This window comes from Marmota flaviventris, chromosome 7, assembly GCF_047511675.1.
Source record: "Marmota flaviventris isolate mMarFla1 chromosome 7, mMarFla1.hap1, whole genome shotgun sequence".
NCBI lineage: Eukaryota > Metazoa > Chordata > Mammalia > Rodentia > Sciuridae > Marmota > Marmota flaviventris.
In genome coordinates, this window is record NC_092504.1 from 101,087,796 (window position 1) to 101,108,094 (window position 20,299).

General features: G+C 35.9%; 1 protein-coding gene across 1 annotated transcript in view; it reads left to right on the forward strand.

The window, feature by feature from the left end:
* Unc5c (unc-5 netrin receptor C) overlaps nucleotides 1-20,299 on the forward strand; it is a 356,375-nt gene that overhangs the window by 250,252 nt on the left and 85,824 nt on the right. Inside the window, exon 4 of the mRNA XM_027926684.2 lies at nucleotides 8,492-8,595. Coding sequence (XP_027782485.1) covers nucleotides 8,492-8,595 — 104 coding nt within the window. The remainder of the gene's footprint in view (nucleotides 1-8,491; nucleotides 8,596-20,299) is intronic.

The window sequence follows — 20,299 nt, forward strand, 5'->3', positions numbered from 1 at the left end:
GTGGTAAAGCATTTCTGGTTTCAATTCCTGGTACCAAAAACAAAAGAAGACAAAACAAGATTTAGCATGCAATTGGTTGGTGATATATCTGATAAAAAGATGGCAGTAATTGTACCCACGTGCTCCATACCAGGAAATTTTGTGCAGTGGACTCTATGTTGGGGATACAAATGCATCACATACTAACTCCAAACTCCTGCCTAGTTTTAGCCTCCTGGAGGCCAGTGTTGAGGAGGATCCTGAGGCTATGTTCAGACTCTGTGGTAAAGAATGTTTACTTGTTTAGTTATGGACATATAAGCTGGAAGTGAATACAGTGGTGCCACATATTTGCCCTTCCTACTCTGAAGAACAAGAGTTAAACACTGATCAAAATCACTTTTGACAGTTTCCTGCTATACCTGAAAGAGCTGTAGGTTTTTATATGTAGCAACCATAGCAATGATGTTGGTTCAGGAAAGAATGTAGAGGCATTTTTAACCTATACAGTCATCAAGAATTAGAGAAATGATAAAAATAAATCGTATGGTTAAAAAAAAAAAAGAATTAGAGAAATGATAATTGTCTTTTCAGCCATCAAAGAACTTTTTTTGTTTTCCTGACTTATGTTTATTTAAAATGTCACTAATATTCTCAAGTTCATAGTTGGATTGCCTGACATTCTTTCTCAAAGTTGGTAAGGGAATATAAATTAATAATTACAAAATACTAATTCAGAAAATGTTATGTACGCAATCCTATTAACAACCAACCTTACCCACCAAAATCTCTCGGTCATCTTTTTGGGGAATGTGTCTGAAATTTAAACCAGGGAAGCCATAGGGAGAAGGCTTAGGGAATTGTTCAGAGATGGAAAAAGACCATAAGAAATATTAACTTCCATTACTTTGAGCATTGAACTTACTAGACCAACAGTCTCAAAATGGCAGTCCACAGGCCCAGCATGGTCCACAAATTTTTGTTTAGCCCTCAAAATATTGCTCAAACAAAGATTCCAATAAATTCTTGAGTAGTTGGAAATATACATGATTAGAAAATAATTACACAGAAATTCATATTACCAATTTCTGCTCGCTACAAAAGAAGTGTATCTGTGGTCATAGAGGCTGCATTCTTCTGGAAAGCATGCAGCCAGACCTGAGTAGCAAGAGTAAAGAGGAAATGGATTGGTTTATTGTTATTTTTTACCCACATCCTATTTAAATTTAGAACCCAACAGATAACCCAGGTGAGCATTCTGGAAACAAAAACATTCTTATTCCTAGCTTTGTACCATTTATGTTACCTTCATGTGAAGGTGCATGTGAAGTTCAAGTCCTTTGATAGATAATGTCAATTCTCCATGGGCACAAAAGTGAGCTCTGCCAAAGCTGTGTAATTACTAGCAGGGACTGAAGGTAAACCAATTGGTGAGAGCTACAGTGTGAGCAGGTCTCCCTGGCTCCCCACAGCTTCCTGGGTTGCCTGCAGTGTTGAGCAGTGCCATGCATATGGTGGTGGTCCACAGTCCATCAAGTAATTGATCCATCCCTCAGTGGTTCTCAGGTTTTAGTGCTGTGCATGAAACCTACGGGGCTTGTTAAATCTAGATTCTCAGGGCCCAACCTGAGTATGAACTGTGCATTACTATCCAGCACAGCATGGTTCTCCTGGATTTCTCTTTATGAAACCTTACCTGCAATCATCAGTCCTTCCATATTGTAGTTGTTCTGTCTCATTCATTTGTGTTTGACCAATGAATAATAAAGATAATGCTAAATGTTTGTATGCCATTTTGAAATTCACTATTACTATGGAAAAATAGGAGGTGGGGATTACTATCTTTGGAGGCTCACTGTGTTCCAGGCATAAGAATTTTATAGAAGCTCCTTCCTTTGTATCCCTGTGGAATAGATACTTATTACTGTATGTATTAGTGTTCTCTAGAGGAAAAGAATCAACAGGAAGTATAATTATAAAAAGGGGTCTTATTAGGTTGGCTTATGTGACCAGAAGCTGGATAGTCCACAATGACCGCCTGCAGGCTGGAGAATTGGAAGAAACAGTAGCTGCAGTCCAAGAGGCTGAGGCCCCTAAAGAGGGATCAACTTGTGCTACCCTAGTCTGAGATCAAAGGCTTCTGAAGAATCACTGGCAGGCTCCTCTCTGGAAGAGTCAAAAGGCAAGAATCCGATATCCTCAGACAATCACAGCAATAAAGAACCTGTTCAAGAAGAATAGAGCTTACATCTGCTGCTGCTTCCTTATTCTTCCAACTTTTTTTCCATCCAAGCCATCATCCTATTGGTCACTGCTGCCCATGCTTAGGGAGGGTCTTCATTTCAGTTGGCTTTCCCACATGCCAATCATTCCTAGACACACCCTCATCGATTGGCCCATAAGCCTCTTCATCATCAGTCTTTCTTAATCCAATCTAATTGACAATTTGAGTTGACTATTATAGTATATCCATTTTTTAGCTGAAGAAACTAAAGCAAGGATACACAGATGTGGTAAAGTCAGGACCTGAACCCAGGTTTGTCTGCACTAAATCCTTCTCTTAGTCACAATGTTATCCTTCCTACAGTCTTTTCCTACAGTGACTTACAACGACAAAAAAATATTGTTTATGTCTTGATCCAATGGACAGGACACCCACCTTCTCACACACAAATACATGCAAAAACACATGCTCACATTTAAACGTGTACATAATATGTATATCTCAATAATTTCTGTTTATTCAATTTCAAATTTCTTAATATTGGCTTTTAATACACTGAATAGATTTCATAGCCCTCCAAAGGGTCATGACAGTGTTTGAAAAACAACAATAAATCTGAAATTCCACAAAACAATAAGGACTATTAGATACTATAGTTCATAGATCATATGGTCAAAATCTGTAAGAGAGGGACATGTTGAAAATTTACACATGAGTATACATGTCTTTTACTCCAAAACTGTCTGAGTAATAATAAATGTAGCTCTAACAGTTTATTACTTGGGCTTTGTGCTTTACAATCTTCTACCCTTTTTGAATTTGATGTGTCCTAGTATTCATAATACCCTTTGAGATCTAAAAGCAAAGCCAATGTTAATAATGTAAAATTTCATTTATATCTTATCATTCTATAGAATTTAAAGATTTGAATTTCACTAGAGTAGTCCATTGAAGTATAAACTATTGGAGAATTGTTGACTTTATAACACTAGTCTATTATATTGCCAGGATTTTGTTCTCTAAAACATATTTTATTATAGTAAATCATTCTGAATAATGATGTAGCATTGCTGAAGGAATGAACATTTTTAAAAAGTGTAAATCATTTTTTTAAAACTTGGAGCAAGAACATGTTTATCTTTTGTAAAGATGATAGTATTAGCAACCTGTCTGCTTAATTATTGGGTGATGGATCTTTTTGCTAACATTTTCTCCTGTCTCCATCCCAAATCAGCAAGGCTCACAGGTGCATGGATGGTGGTGTGGCCTGTTTTTCTCAAAGCTGGGACCTGTTCTGCCTCAACTTTCCTATTAGAGGCCACATTTACCCTTTCCAGATTATCAGGCAAAGCTGTTCAAGATTGTCACTGAGGAAGAGGCACCATGTTCTGCCTCTTTTGTAAATATGCACATTAGCATGAGGGGCTTTCTTGCATGTTATTGGAGTAAGCATTTCCTTTTTCCCTCCTCTCTATCTGATGGAGACTGAAAAATTAGTTTTATCAGAAAAATTTTCAGTATATTTATAATAATGAGAACTTTTAATTTTTAATCAGAACTTTGTAAAATATATTACAGAACTCTGAAATTTGTACAGAATTTTCTAATATTTCTAACACTGGGTCTTCTGGAAACCAACCTTCTCCCCAGTTTTCAATTACCTTACCCATACCTGTAGATCAAAGTATTAAAAAGGTTCATGAAAGTTGTCTGAAGGGAATATTTTGGGTGTTCTTTTCTAAGATGTATCAACTCTGACACTTTACAAATGATTTCTTCTATTATTTCTCTTAAACACTGCTTGCAACCAAGAATTATTTTATTTCACAAAGAATAGGATATTTTTTCCTAAAATGAATATTTAAAATCTTATTTAGTCATAGGCCCTTATAGCAAAAGAGTCTTTCAACAATCTCCAGTTCTTTATTTTCATTTTATAAATGAGGAAAACAAAAGAACAGAAAGTCTTCCATGCCCCAGTTAACCTTCTTTTCTGTTAACTACATTGTCAAAAGCAGAGCTAATGCTTACAGAATGCCATGAATTAGTGTATTCCACATCATGGGTAATTTTCAACCACAGCATTATTAGCATTGAAAATAATAATTAAAAGCATCTTAATTCTACAATGAAAAATGAGACTGTGTGCACACATGTATATGTTCAAAAAGGCATTCTTTGATTAAATATAAATGGTCAATAGAAATTCATATCATTTCAAGTCTGATTTGACATCTGTTAATTGGATTTCAGTGTATGGATTTAGTAAGCCAATATTCATGGTCTTGAGTAAACATCTCTGAATGCATGCTTATGACAGAGCTGATTTTTCTTTTAATTGGTAGAATCAATAGCTAAATCAGGAGTCAGGCCAAGTTGACTTTGCAAAAGTAATCTAAGTTATAATGCTTCTTATTCAAGGCAACCTTAGAATTAATGGAAAGAAAACTAGAATCCTAAAGGTCTTTCAAGGGCAAAAATTCATCTCTTTTTTTCTGACAGGAAGGCTCACATTATTCTGAACCATTCTGTTTTACATCTAATTCCTAGCTGACAAGTGTCCGTTTTTCATGCTTATTCATTCGTCACCCTTGTGCTCACTCAGCCTGCAAGGCATCCGGCCTGCCTTCTATCACATCTCTACAAATGATAAAGGATATGCTGAAAATGTTCCCACCCTCCCCTTGCAGCAGAGTAGTGTGGAGGCTGCAGTGAGCAGCTGCTGCGCTGCTCAGCCACAATATATTCTATGCTCATTACACACCCCGAAAGCTGGAGGAGAGGTTTTATGGCAGGAATTACAAGCGTTTTTCAGGAGGAAGTATTGTCTTGTGTGGGGTTAAATGTGAGATATTTAGAAATTAGAAAAAAAATCTATAGACATGAAAAACAAACCATTAAAACAAAACAATGATATGGTATTCAATGATGGTTGAGTTAAACCTTCTCTTTAAGTAGGTGCCTCTGGTTGTCACCATCTCAATTAGGAAATGAAGACTGCATGAGATATGCCTTCATGGTGCAGGAATTTGAAAAGTGGGCCAAAAATTACACCACATCCTATCAACAATGACAGCATGCTACACTCAAATCCATTGCCCTTTAGTGGTGTTGCTGACTTCTGTCACCATAAAATTTTGGAATAGGGTAGTAGGTATTTCTAACAGTCATTCCTCCAATCCCCATGAACTCCCCAACATAACTTGACTTCTACTTCCCCTCACTCTGAAATTCTCAAACCAATGAATTTTCCCCTTTGCCTATTCTGCATTTGTCCTGTTGATCTCCATATTGCTTATATTTTTTCTCCTGGCTTCTCTGACACAATTCTCTTTGGATTTTCTCCTGCCTCTTGGTTCACTCATTTTTGCTGGCAATCATACTTCTTAAATGTTGGAGCCCTCTTGTCCTTTTGCTGCAGTCTCTCCCCTGGTGATGTCATCTATTCCTAGTACTTCAGCCATTGCCTAGACAAGGAAGACAAGATGTCCTACCAGGACTTCTTTCTCAAACTCTAGACTGGTGTTTCTCAATGGAGGGATAAAGGGTTTTTTCTACTAGGGGACATTTAGTGTCAGCTAACAATAATTTTGTCATGGCTATGAGGGTTCTTCTGGCATCCAGTGAGTAGAAACCAGAAATGTTACTAAGCATCCTACAATGGATAGGACAAGCTCACAACAAATAAAATTATCTAGTTCACAAAATTAATAGTGTAGAAGTTCAGAAACCATGAACTGGACCTATTGGGGTTTTCCATTTGATTATACCACAGATACACTAAACTGAACACATACCAACACAAAGTTATCTTTCTCTCCACTTCTCTGTCCAGCTGGGTGCCATTTTATTTAGTGTTAGTACCAAGTTAATGCAGTAGCGAAAAATATAGCAATACCCTTACCTCCTGGCACTTTCCAAATACCTAGGCTCATCTACTTAGCTTTAGAATATGCTTCCTCCTCTTTCTGTCCACTATCACTAGCTGAGTTCAGGACTCCATCATCCTTCCTGGTCTATCCAAATGGGCCCCTAACTACCTTCTGTCTACTCACCATCACTTCAATCCATCTGCCACTCTAGGGGCAATATGACATCTGATCTCCCTGTTTTCTTAGGAGTCTTTGAGGGTTTGGCATTTGTTACCATGGTAGAAAGGATTTTTGTAAATAAACCTCAGCTTACCTCTCCAGTTTTGGTTCTGTATCTTACACATCTTCTTCTTACATACCCAATAAAATGTCTACCATAAGAAGAAAATAAATATTGATGATACTGCTTCTTTGACTCTTTGGATACATATATGCCTCACTTATTCTTGTTCTTCACCTCATTTTGTAGGCTCCTGATTAATTGGAGTGTGAGTCAGTATGCTATTTAATTTGAGAACTAATTCCAGTCATTATGTCTTCACCCGACTTCACACAGGATGGGAGTTCTTTGAAGTCATTTTCTGCAAACAAGATATACCTTATCTATAGCTCTTAAATCCCCTAGAAGTTATTCATTGCTAGTCTTTTTATTGTTATCTGGTGTTTTGCCAAAAGTTTTATCTCAATGTAAATAAAAAAAATCCCCAGAAACTACCATATTAGAAGAAAACATTTTCAATGTTTCTGTTGGGAGGGTATAGATTAACCAAAAGAGATGTTAGAGGGAATGGCAAATTGTGTAAACTCAGGTCAATGGGTTCAAATACAGCATCAGGTATTTTGCTGTGAGGCTTTGGGTAACTCAGTACACGTTTTCTTCATATGCAAAACAAAGGCATGGTTTAGAGACCTTTCAAGTTATAGTAACTGTGGATTCTAAATATTCATTTCCACATTATACTCAATTTCTTGAAAACCAAATTAGAGGTTCCCTGATGACAGAAATTTTTAGAACCACTATAATCTTGCAGATTTTCTTCTGCCAAGAAATTCAACAAAAAGGCAAATGTGTAACAATGGATATTTTTTCCTCAATGCATTTTTTCTAAGTGGTGCTTTATGGAAGAGACATTAGGGGCATGTCTCTAGAGCCTTTAGGTTTCCACCTATTATTTCAACAGGATATAATGGTGCTTCTGATTCTTCTGTCTTCATGGGGAATTAGGATGGAAGGACAGAGGCAATAATTTTTATTGAAATCTACTGGATAAAATTCCAATAAATTTTTTTGGAAATAACTGAAGTGTAGATGTACAAAATAAAATTTTGGGCTGCACACGGTGGTACATGCCTATAATCCCAGCAACTCAGGAGGCTGAGGCAGGAAGATCAAAAGTTCAAAGCCAATTTCAGCAACTGAGTGAGGCCCTAAGCCACTTAGTGAGACTCTATCTCAAAGTAAAAAATTTAAAAAAGGGCTGTGGAAGTTGCTCAGTGGTTAATCTGGATTCAATCTATGAGACCCAAATAAATAAAATAAAAATTTGGGAGCTTTCTTTTAAAAGCTGCTTTAAAACTCCATGACTGACTACCTTCTTAACTTTAGAAATGAGAGCTTAAGCCAACATATTAAAATAAAACAATCACATGACATTTCATGATAGTTTAGTTAAACCTGTTTCCTGAAGTATGTACCTCTGATGCGTTTCAATAACAAGCTGGTTTCTAATTTTTTTTTAATCTTATAATAATAGTTTCTAAAACTTGGCTGCATATTGCTGTAACAACTATAACCAAATAAGCACATAATTATGTACTTGGTATATGTAAGCAGAAATGACTATTTAATCTTCTAATTGAAGAATAGCCTTATAATTAGAGTTATTTCTGGATTCTTCTCAATAGTTACTCTCTCCCTGCCTCATATTTGAGACATTTCAAGAAATTGTATTCTTTCTTTGAAGACTCCAGCATTCTGGTGTCCGGCATGCAACAGAAGCTTGTTTTTGATTTATTGATCAAAAGATTCTAGAGTTACTACAGTTTTAATAGTATCTATTGTGAGAGGAAAATATATATGTACATAAGGGACTCTATATTAATATGAATAACAAGAACAGAGTTTCTTTTGATTAAAAAGGTGATCCCCATAGTTGATTATAAAGAAATACAATTAATGAATTTTACTAATGGTTAAAAATGAGGATCCCCAGAGGTTTCTGTTGAAATTTAAAATAGGGATAATTCATAGCCTTTGAATTTCATAATTTCCACCAGAGGAAATCTAAATATGGCACAGTATTAACATGTGGCTGAAGAATACAAAGACATAAAATGCTAAACTTTTTTGGCACTTTCTGTAAATGCATAAATGTCACTTAGTTTTGATGTGTATTTTATCACCTGTACTTTATAGATCTGCGGAAGACATTTGAGCAGGAACCCCTGGGAAAGGAAGTGTCCCTGGAACAGGAAGTCTTACTCCAGTGTCGACCACCTGAAGGGATCCCAGTGGCTGAGGTAACAAAAATTCTTTGCATTTAGCAATTGGCACTTAGTTATTCTAACAGAAGCCTAATCCATAGCTAATAGTGCGGTGAATTAGGGCATGGCATGATGAATGGCTGGTAATGGAGTCCTAACTGCCTGCTGCTGGCAAAATAGATTGATTGGGAACTGATTAATGACTTGGGAGTCAATTAGAATGCCCCACTGGACAAAGCCACAGGCAGCTTGGTTTAATTTTGTCTCTTTCAAGGAATCAGAAATACTGTTTTATCTGGCACTTATAGAGAGAGATGGTATGACTTAACGTGACACTTGATAATGTGCAAAAAGTGTGTGAGAAGGATGTGTGTGAATCCATGTCTGTCTGTGAGTCTGTACACTCTACATGTGTATTTCCTATTATATGATGTAATCATGGACATCTCTAAAAGCCATATCCACATGCCTTGAACATGCTTGAGTAATGTGTCATTTAGTTTCATCCTATAAGCTTTTTTGTGTGTGTTTGATAAAACAAAGCCTATTGATTGCTAATGAAGTATTATGAATCAGATTTATACCATAAATTTTCATCAGCACCCAACTATACAATGCCCTTTGAAAATGCCTGTCTCCAAGGAATAGGCCTGCATGACTCACGGGAGATTACATGCTCTCCTGGGGACACTGACCACCAGCTTAGAGCATCCTGTTGAGGAACTCTAATACAGTGACTTTAATTCACTAACAGATAATCACAAATTCTAAAACTTTACTTTTCACAGGATTATTAGGAGACATTCTTCTGATATGCATCCAAGATGATTATCTTAGCTGGCTCAGTCCTATAAACCCAGGCACATTTTAATTTGACAAGTGACATAGGTGCTAATTTCTGGTTCTCCTTAGCCTCCATACTACATTTGATTCATTCAAAAATTTTGTATGTGTTAAGAGGTATATGTTGGGTGTTGCGATTTGGATCTATTGGCATTCAATGCATAGGAGTTAGCTGATGTTTCATAATATAAAAATTTGAAATTTTATCTATCAGTGAAATTTAAAACATTGTTCAAAAAGTGGTGAGTGACTCATAAATAATTAATAAGGCCTCTACTATTTGCTCTCTCACAGTTTTTCAGTCTTTTAGAGATTTAAGCAAAGGTGGGAATCAGCTTATTCCGCTGGTCCCGTGACAACAAAAGCAAACCTGATTCCTTTTTCCAAACTAATATTAATACTAAATTAAGTAAAAATTTAGGGCCTAAATGACTCCATTTTTCTTTTACAGCTATTCACATATCTAAGAGGCAATGTAAAAGTCTTACAGGAAATTTTAATGAAATTTCCTCTTTTACTTTGGAATAAGAGAGCAATTTTTTACCCTGTAGTTGACATCCCATGGCATTTTCTAGCACTGAATCAAAGACTGCTTGATTGTAGCTATTTCATCCAAAATCATGTCCTTATCTTCCAGCACCAAGACATAGTGTGATTTACTTTGACTAAAAAGAAGAAAACTCTTCTCTATGCAATATTTCACTTAGTGATTACAATAGTATATCTGTCTGCTTAATTGTAGTTCTTAAATTCTAATGCAACCCTCTTTCATCAAACCCCCTTGAAATCCAAAACAATATGATTAAGATGACTCTCCCTGCCTTGTTTTCACTCAAAATTCTTTAAAGGTAACTGATCCCTGCAAAGACTTTCAGTGAGGAGATTCTGGTGCTCTTCATTTTTTTCAGTCTCCTCAACAAAGTAGTTCACTTTGTCAAGGAGTAAAGATTCATGACTGCAAACTAATTGGCTGTGAATTTTATTTGTATCATCACTGGGGAAGAGACCAATTAACACTTGGCAAGCTCAAAAATCATATACCCATTTGACATTCAAAGAACTATATTTAATGCATATTACTTTTTTCATTTTTTTGAAGTCAGAAGAGAGATCAAACATACAAGCTCAAGAGCAGGTTAATAAACTCCTGTGTAGACTCTTTCAACACTGTTAAAATCACCAAGATCAGAAAGCTAATGAACACCTTAACATGACACCTTACAACTGCCATTTGCTCATGAGGGATAGATAAATAAAAAAGGAAGGAATGAAAGGTAACTTGGGGAGTTAAAGGATTATATGAGCATTTTAGTTTAAATATAAATGCATTCATTATTTAAATTTCATTTATTTGTTTAAGGAGATTTAAAGTATAAAAATACTATAAAAGGAAATTTTGATCTTAAATGGAAACCAGCAGGTAAAATACATGTGTTTTAGAATAATTAGATCAGTTCTTAGGAGATCAGAACAGGCTGGATATGTGCTTTGTTACCCAGGCAAACGATTCTCAAAGAGAGTCAGTAAATATTCAAAGAACACGTAGCTGATCAACTCAAATGATTCTTGTTTTTATCAGCATATGTCTAGCTTCACTGAGGAAGAAGTGAGATGCTTTCTTTGCAGAATATCAGGAAGCAGTAATTTTTTCTCTTCCTATCCAAATTAGCAATTTTTTCAAGAATTCGAATCTCAATTATGATAGCACTGCACTTGATGGAAATAATGGCAAAGGCATTACTGAGATAATAACATTTAATTTCTCTACTTTGGCCTTCTTTAATCATCTTTGTAGAATGTTAAACCTAATTTCCTTTTAGAACTCATGGTTAACTTAATACAAGCATTTTATTTCCAACTCTTTACCTTAGGACAAGATACTTAAATTATTTGCACTTAAATTTCTTGCATTGTAAAAGGGAGATAATAAAGCACACTGGGGTAGTGAAGTTTAAATGAGATGATACATGGATATCACTTAGAAAATATCTAAAGACAATTGAGGAACATAACATATTATTAGTACTATTATGATATTATCACTTATTCACAGAAAATGGTACTTGGCTCTTGAATTCAAAATAGCTGTTGAGCACATTGCCCACTGCTCAGCACTGTGAAATTCTATTCTATGAAGAAGAATCAAGATGCTGTCTGGTATTCTTTTAGCCATTTGCTTTGGTTTGAGTTCATAAGTGCTACAAAGAAAGATAACATTGTGAACTTTAAATCAAAGAAATGTACTTTCAGCAATGCCATCAAATGACTTGTCCCTGTAAACACCTACAGCAAGTCATGATATGCTTCCCTGCTTACTCTTAACATTAAAGTTACTTTCATTCATTTGATCCTTCTGGTCCCAAGATAGTGGATCAGCCCTCATGATTTCTCCCAAAGAGGAAATTGGGGCAGAGATGATTGTTGTTGGATCTCCTTTTCAGAGCTCAAGGAAATAACAAAGTCTCACAGGAAGAAGAGGCCAACTCAGGATTCCTTATACACCATCTCTCCACGTGTGACAGTTTTGATTCCTCCCAGTATTACTGATTAAGAAAAACTAGGTTGAGGGGACCCTAGAGATGAAGAACAAGGGTTTCACAGCTCTAGACTTGGCTACTTTCTTCTCTAGTCTCCCTACATCCTTTCTTTTTTTTTTTTCAGCAATGCCATCAAATATGAAAAATATTTAATAACTTCACACTGCCATTAGCATAGGAACAGAGCTCTGAAAGCCTTTTGTTGTATCTGATATAATCCCTTTAGCAGCCGAACCATAGGTTAGTCCAGGAATTCCAAGGCAGGATATGTGGTGCAGGCACTCAGTTATTTAGCAACACATTCAGAACTATTTCAGTGCTTAACACTTGGTATGGATGAATCAGTGTGACTGGCTAAATGGCAGCCTCTATAGTCACAATTTTATACAGTCAGACCACAACTTGCATTGAAATGTTATCTGATTACTCTTCTGCCTCTGACTACATCATGACAAGATAAGAAGCAAAAGATTCTTTTGTTCATGTTTATCTCTAACACCAACTGATTATGGGTCTCTAAGTAAGTTCCCACATTTGATCAAATGGAAAAAAAAAAAAAGGTATTTTTCACCAAGAAGACACAACCCTATTGAGAGAACTCAGTGCAGAGGAGGAAGAAGAATCCATAAACCTGAACCTAAGAGCAAGGTTCCAATCCACTAGGACCAGGAATAAAAGGCCACTGAGATATACTTTAACTCAAGGATTATAGGGGAGATTAATAATAATCACATTCAAATTTTAAGGCAGACTGGGTAAAATAAAGAAAAACCCATTGCCAGAATACTCTCAAATCATATTGCTCAGTATTTTTACAACACTTTTGAAAGGACCAAACCAAAAATAAAATTCCTTCCGTACATTTCTGATGCAACATTTGTCTCCCTTTCAGTAGGCAAACCTCCCTCCCATCTCCCTGAAGAAACAAGAAAATTAATAAACCCACGGATGGGTGCTGGGTTGCTCCAGTGGCATAATGGCAGCACTCTATGAAATTAATCCCTTCTTGCTCATTTTAGTTTATGCCTAGAAAATGTTACTATCACATGGTGGGCCAGAAATACACTCAGAGATGCTTTATTTCATCAGATTATCCCTTTTGGAGAGCACTGGGATCAAAACATCAATGGATACAAGATTAGTTGGCATGGTAAAAGGAGCAAAACTGAATTTTTCACTAAAACTTGTGATTTGTTTCACCTTTAACAAGGGGATAATTGCTTCCCTAATTATAATTGAGCTATTTCTCATAGGAGTGTAATTGGAGGAACAGAGCACAATGTTCAACTTATTGACCCAGTTGTACTTAAAAACAGTCAACTTATTTATCAACATTTGCATCTCTAATCATCAAGTGGGAAAATATGGGGTGAAGTGCAGAAGAATGGATTATTTTGCTGAGTTTAGTCATGATAAACAGGGAACAGATTTTTTTTTTCAGCTGATACTGTCAAGGCATAAAACCACTGGCAGCTGGAGGTGCCACCACATTGCAGCATCAGGTGGTTATCCACCTAATTGATTATTAATATGGCTGCACAACACTGTGTTTCATGAGAGTGATTCGTGTTTCACTGTCATTCTCTCATAACTGGAACTTCATGTCAATGAATTTCCATGCAGGTGCATTGTCGACCAAGCTGTGTTTTATATTCTTTGCAGGCAAAAGAGATTCCGAGAGAAAAGAAGAGTTAGAATACTAATTTAAAGGGAGACGTTGCTTTCAGTGCCCAGTAATATCTGTTGGAATTTTCTCCTAGCATGTGTGTAAGAACAAGAAGGGGTTTGGATTATGAGATGATTATCAGCCTTGAAAACAGTTTTCATAAGTATTAGGTTTCTTGGCTACTAGTTTTCAAGTTTTGCAATAGTCTAATCAACAACTACTATCACCTCTTTATTATGATCACTCATTTTCCTTCTGATCTACCTCTAATACTTACATACAGAGCTCACCCAAACCCATATAATCATGCAAATTAAAAGTTACAGTAAGCAAACGGGCATGGTGGTACACACCGGAAATCCCAGTGGCTGGGGAGATTTAGGCAGGAGGTTCGCAAGTTCAAAGCCAGCCTCAGCAACTTAGTGCGCCTTAAGTAACTCAGTGAGACCCTGTATCTAAATAAAATATTTTTAAAAGGGATGAGGCTGCAACTCAGTAATTAACTGCTCCTGGATTCAATCTCTGGTACCGCCCCCCCAAAAAAAAACCAGTCATAATAAAATTGGCAATATAAAAATACATTTTAAAACAAAAGATAAAATAATAAATCTTGTCTGACTAAGATTTGGAACTTTTTTTTTTACATATACATAGTGGTTGCTTCAAGCCTATAGTACAAAATTCAGGTTTTATTTTTTATTATTAATTCATTTATTTAAGAAATGTTGTATCATAGACTGAATCTGTGCCACATACTCTTGTGATTGCTGGAAAAACAAGTCAAATTTCCTACAGAAGAAAAACAATAGGCAAGAATCATATATATATATATATATATATATATATATATATATATATATATATATAATTTTTTTTCAGATGCTCTAAGTTAAAGGATGGAAGACATGGTCTTATGAGAGGGAGTGATGTTGGTTCAGTGTGAGAGTCACTTTAGAGTTCAAAGAAAGACTATCTGAACAGGTAATAGTTGAGATGAGATCTGAATGAGAGGAAGGAGCCAGTCTTAAAAAGATCTGGGCCAGAAAACTCCCAAGACTGGGAGCAGGAGAAAGAATATCCTCAGAAGGAGCTGACATGATTGCAGGCATATAAAGGAGGTCCTTTGTCTGAGACCCAGTTAGAAGTAAAGAGCAGAGCAAGATATTTAGTGGAGGGGGAAGGTGGATATCAGAGATGTACAGATATGGCAATGGTTTGGAATCATCTCTAAATGAATGAAAAGCCACTGGAGATTTTAAGTATGGAGTTATCAAGACCTGGTATATGTCTTTAAAAGATAATTCCCACCGCTGCATGGAAAATAATTTTAAGAAATGCAAGAATAGAAGCAGGGACACCATTTAGGGAATCTTTCCTCCACCCAGGAAAATAGAAGAGAGGGAGAAAAGTGAAGAAATACAAAACATTTTAATTTCCATGGAAATTAAAGACTCTAAGTGTGGCATTTAAATTTGATTGTACTAAATATTGAAAATATTTGTTCTTTCAGGAGAAAGTGAGATCTTCCATGCTAAAGTTCCTCAGATCCATACCCTGATCTTTTCTTAGATGACCTAAAATCAGTGGTCAATAAACCTCAGCTATTTTCAAATACAGTCTCTATTATAGGGTGCTTCAGCAAGGACCTGGCCAATGTCCATACACACAGGGGGGGTCTTTTATTTTGAGGCCCTTATTTGTTAAAAAAAAAAGAATGTATCTTATTTCTTTGATGAGTTCTCTTAATTTGGAATTTCTTTTGATGATTCTCTATATACTTAAGTTCATTATGGATGGAAGATGGCAGTCATAGAAGGCCCAGAGCCTGCTTTCTCTAAAGATTTAGCAGTAGTCCCAAACAGTAAATAAGAAGAAAGTCAGGAAGATGCTTATCCTGAAAGGCAAGTTAGTAGTAAACACTGCTGAAGAACAAGCTGTGGAATTGCTAATTTTTAGTCCTTTTACCCTGAAGAATTTAGCCTTTTAAGGACATGTCAGTTCTATCTCTATCATCTTCTGTAGGAAGATGCTCTTATATAAGTCATTCTCCTTTGGTTTTAAGTTTGGTGTAGTTAGTGATTTATGTACCATGTTTTGTTGCTCGTAGTTCATTTGTCCACATGCTTTTAATCTCCTCTTGTTCTAACTTAGGTTTTAGAAGTTTTTAGGTTTCAAGACAAGTTTTTCTTCATGATATGGTCTATGTATGTTCAGCTCTCAAAAGCAATGAGCCAGGCATATGTGCGATTAAGGAGTGTTTTCCCAGCAGGAAAACACATTCCCCTTCTTGGCAAATTCCTTCCCTTTGCAGAAGTTACAACAACCGAGCAAAATATCACGACAGCTTCCATTTTGTGTGTATGTTTTTAATCCTTTGTCTATTTTTAACAATTGTCGAAATACATAATTTCAACTTACTTGAAGACCAATATTATTTTAAAGCATAAAAATATGCATACTTTTACAAATCTTCTGAAAGTTGCAATGTATATTGCATAATGGTCAATACAGAAGAGAATAGATATTTATTTTATTCCAGATCTGAGAAGCAAGTAGCTGTATACCCAAATGGCTTTCCATTCTTGGCAAGAGAGAGCATCTATCACAGTTCCCCATAGCAGAATACCTTTTTGGTGATTTGATGCCCCAACAAGGGACATTAGGCACTTTTTGCAAGTGTGAGAAACAAGAAAATTCTGGTATTTCAACTTTAGGAGCAGCTGGAGCCAAACCTTATCTATGACTGTATAAAGAAGATGTATTAGCTATACATAGTTTTAGAATTTTCAAGGCCTTGTTATTCAGGTTGTGTCACATAGATTATCCACATTTGCATGATCTGAAAGTTTCTTAGGCAGAATCTCAGGCGTCACCATCAACCACCTAATCAGAATCTGCATTTTAGCAAGATAATCAGAACCAGCCTGCTGTACTAGTTCTCACACTTGAGGGTTTATTGGAATCACCTGGGAATGGCTAGAAACTACTACCTCTTATGTTCAACCCTAGGGATACTGATTTAGTAGGAATGCCGTGTAACCTGATCACTGAGTGTTTAAAAAGCTTCCCAGATGATTCTAAAATGCAGCAAAGTGTTAAGAAGTACTGGTCTAAAAGGCAAGGTTATGACTAACAAATATTCGAAAACTTCAAACTTGTCATTTCTAAACCAGTTGGTAAACTTGGCAGACTCCCAGAGTCTAGCTAATGCTCCTTGGAGAAGCTTAGCTTGGCTGAATGTGCTTTCGATAATTGCCCCATAATTGCTTTTCCCATTTGTTTGATTAATGTACCTGTATACAACGATTCCAGGCTGAACCTCCATTCTCACAGGTGTGCACACACTTCACAAGTCTCTGTGTCATTTTCAACCCCAGTGTTCTGACTTGATGGGTTCCGTTTAAGATTAACAAAGTAACCTTTCTGATAGACGTGGATTTTTCTTGCTGATGGTTGCAGGACTCACTCTTCATCTTGGGTGGCATGTGGCAGTTTCCCTTGGTTAATTAGGACAAATGTGCCAATTATGTTAATGTTTCTCCCGATACCAATCAGTGAATAATTAGACACAACACATCTGTCTTTCACAGGGGAGTAGAATAGGAAAGAAAACTGTAAGGTGCTTTGCTCTTTATTATTGACATGTATGATTAGACAATTCCTTAACCAATCCCAGGTTAACAAGTTCATGTATCAAAAGGGCAAGGAGTGCCAATAGCTACTTGGGGGGGGGGGCTGTGCACCTCTCATTGTCAGCATGATCTTGACCAAAAACAAACTGGTTAACCTAGCTCTGCAAAGAATTTAAGCGATTAAAAAAAAAAAGAATTTAAGTGTCTACTTTTTTCACAATAACAAAATTATATGGCCCTACTGGTAAAAATCAGGTATATTACTTACCTTGCACTACAGAAATCAACAAATTCTTATGTAGAAATATTTAAATCTCTCAAAAAGAATTCAGTTTTATGGCTATAAAAGATTACAATGAAAGAAATCACAAAATCCAGCCTGTAGATCAGAGTGAACATTATACACATATATATCAATATGTTATTATTTCTGTTTCTGTTTCCATGTATCTGAACTTTAGAGCCTCTGATTAGGGGAAAAATGATTTTATTTCTATTGTTATTTTATTGGAATTTGCAGTACGTATTTGGCAGGGTGTTAAGAGATGGAGTTGTAGCCAGATTATCTCATGGTACAAGCGATGCCTCCTCCCTTGTGTCGATTCTAAAAGTGGAAAGACTTATGAAATCAATCCGTTAGTCTTCTGTAGGTGATCAAAGCATGTCATTAGAAAAAGCTTTTTGTTTTGTTTAGAATTTAAAGAATATGCTTGCCACCAAATGTGGCTGGCATTTCTAATATTTAATATTCAACTGTGTAAAGTTTCAACATCATCATTTGTTATTATGATGTCTCCACTATTATTTGAAACCTTTATGTCATTATTATGGTTTCAAATATATCATCCTTTTTGTTTTTTTAGGAACTGTTGGTCAGAATTTAAGACCAAAATGTCAAATTATACGTTCTTACTATGACATTAATTTGCTTTTCTTTTAAAATAACTCAGAGAATATGTTTAATGAATTTAAAAATAGTTATGGTTACTAACCCAGGTGTCTGGTATTCCTAGGGAAAAAAAATCATCCTGGAATATATTCCTTTTGCCTAGGGAATTGGGAAGGATGAAGAATCAATAAGGCCGTGGCTTTGACTTTTTAAAAATTGTATCACTTTGCCCAAAATATTTCTCTTTTGGTCTTTAATAGTAAAGCATAAACATGGTTATGTGTCAAACTTTTAGTGAATTATATAAAAAAATACTGGAAATAAATGAAAGTTTTAAAACTACCTAAATGGGGCCCCTACTTTATAAACTCTTAAATATGAGAACACAACTGGAAAATTGGAAATCTGTCTTAGGTAGCCTAACTTGTACAATGTTTAATTAGAAAGATGGAGGGGAGTGAATAAAGGTGAGAGAATGACTATGGAAAATCAAGATTAAACTGAGGATTATAATTTATCCCATATTTAATCATGAGCTTTAAAATGGACAACCCATTGGGAATGTTAATACATTTTTCTCTTTGCTGATAATATAAATCAAAATGGAAGTTTAAACTAAAGGAAAAAGCACTTAGAGAAGAGGAATAGAGATTTTTTTTGAAATATGAAGGTTGTTGAATGCTGGAGTAGCCACTCAAAAGAAGTTATAGAAGCTTGAGCCATTGAAAAATGATCCCCATGCTTTGCTACAAAACTTCTCTTTCCCTGACAGAACTTACACAGCCAACAGTTCTGACTTTTATAAAATGCCAGTAACAGTGAAACTATAAAACCATGAATCTCGGCACCATAAAAAAAAGTTGTTCCTTAAATCACACCACACACAAGCAGAGATGGCAGTTTTATACACCTTTTCTGGGAACACACAATATGGGTTCAATATACTTCAGTCCTGAAACTCACAATTGAACTGGGAATCCCTGATCTTCATTAATCAAATCATGTTAGTATTTTGAGACCACTGTGACAGAGTAAAGGCTTCCATAGAAAGAGAGACCTAACTGTTGGAGGGACTTCTAGACATCTTATCCTTCAACTGCCAGAGCTGGAAATCAGTCCTCACATGGGGGAGGCTAGAAATGTGCCATCTCTTCCGCTACCTACACTGGAAGGACTGGTCACCATAACCATGGAAAACTTTCCTCACCATGAGTTTTCTGGATGAGGATTCCTAAACCAACCACCTTCTTGCAGCAGTGAATTGAAAGTCAGATTTCTCCCAGGTGTTTGTTTCTTTGTTTTTTCCTAATTGGTATTATGAATTTAAAGATAATGTCCTTCTTAATAGAGACACTGAGGGGTACTGAATGCATTTAAGACACATTTATGTTGATAAAGCTCTGAGTTACAGTTAAGTACTAAGGAAGAGGCAATTAAATTTACTGACTACCTCCTAATTCCAGGTTCTCTCTCTTCCATATCTCATTAAAACCTCCAATAGCCCCTGGAGGAAATATGGATGGAGCTTAACAAAAATTGGAACTGAAGTTAATGATTTTTGAGTTATCAGCCATGAGAGTGAATAAGATCACCCAAGCAATGCTCATAAGCCTGTTGTTTTCAAACCTGGCTGCAGATGAACAATGGTCCTTCCCATTGTACAGGTAAAGATTATGATTCTGGGAGATTGCAGCCCACTTAAGGCTGTGAACTCAATTAGTGATGAGGCTGAATACAGAGCCAATCAGGCCTCGCTCCAAAGCCATTTTTTCCTTTACAACCAAAAAGTTTTATCGACTGTACATCTTTGAAATTCGTTCCATTAAAATGACACAGATTGTGTGTGTGGCCTTATTTGATTGATTTTTGTAAGCTAATCAGATAATATCCAGACAAAAATATCTTTGGGGAAGATTCATTTAACTTATTTAAAATATGATATATCAGCTCATCAATTTTCTGAGACTAAGCCCATGATTTTGTGTTGTGTGTTGTTATTATAGGCACATACTTCATGAAATAATAAAAATTTTAGAATTTTAGAACATAAAAAAGAAATTAAACTCAACTTCAAGGTCTATTCCTGACTCCATTAAGAAGAAGACTAGGAGAGCCTAGTTTATGGAGAAATCAATGTGAAGATATATTGTGATCGATTCAGCACTTGTTATGC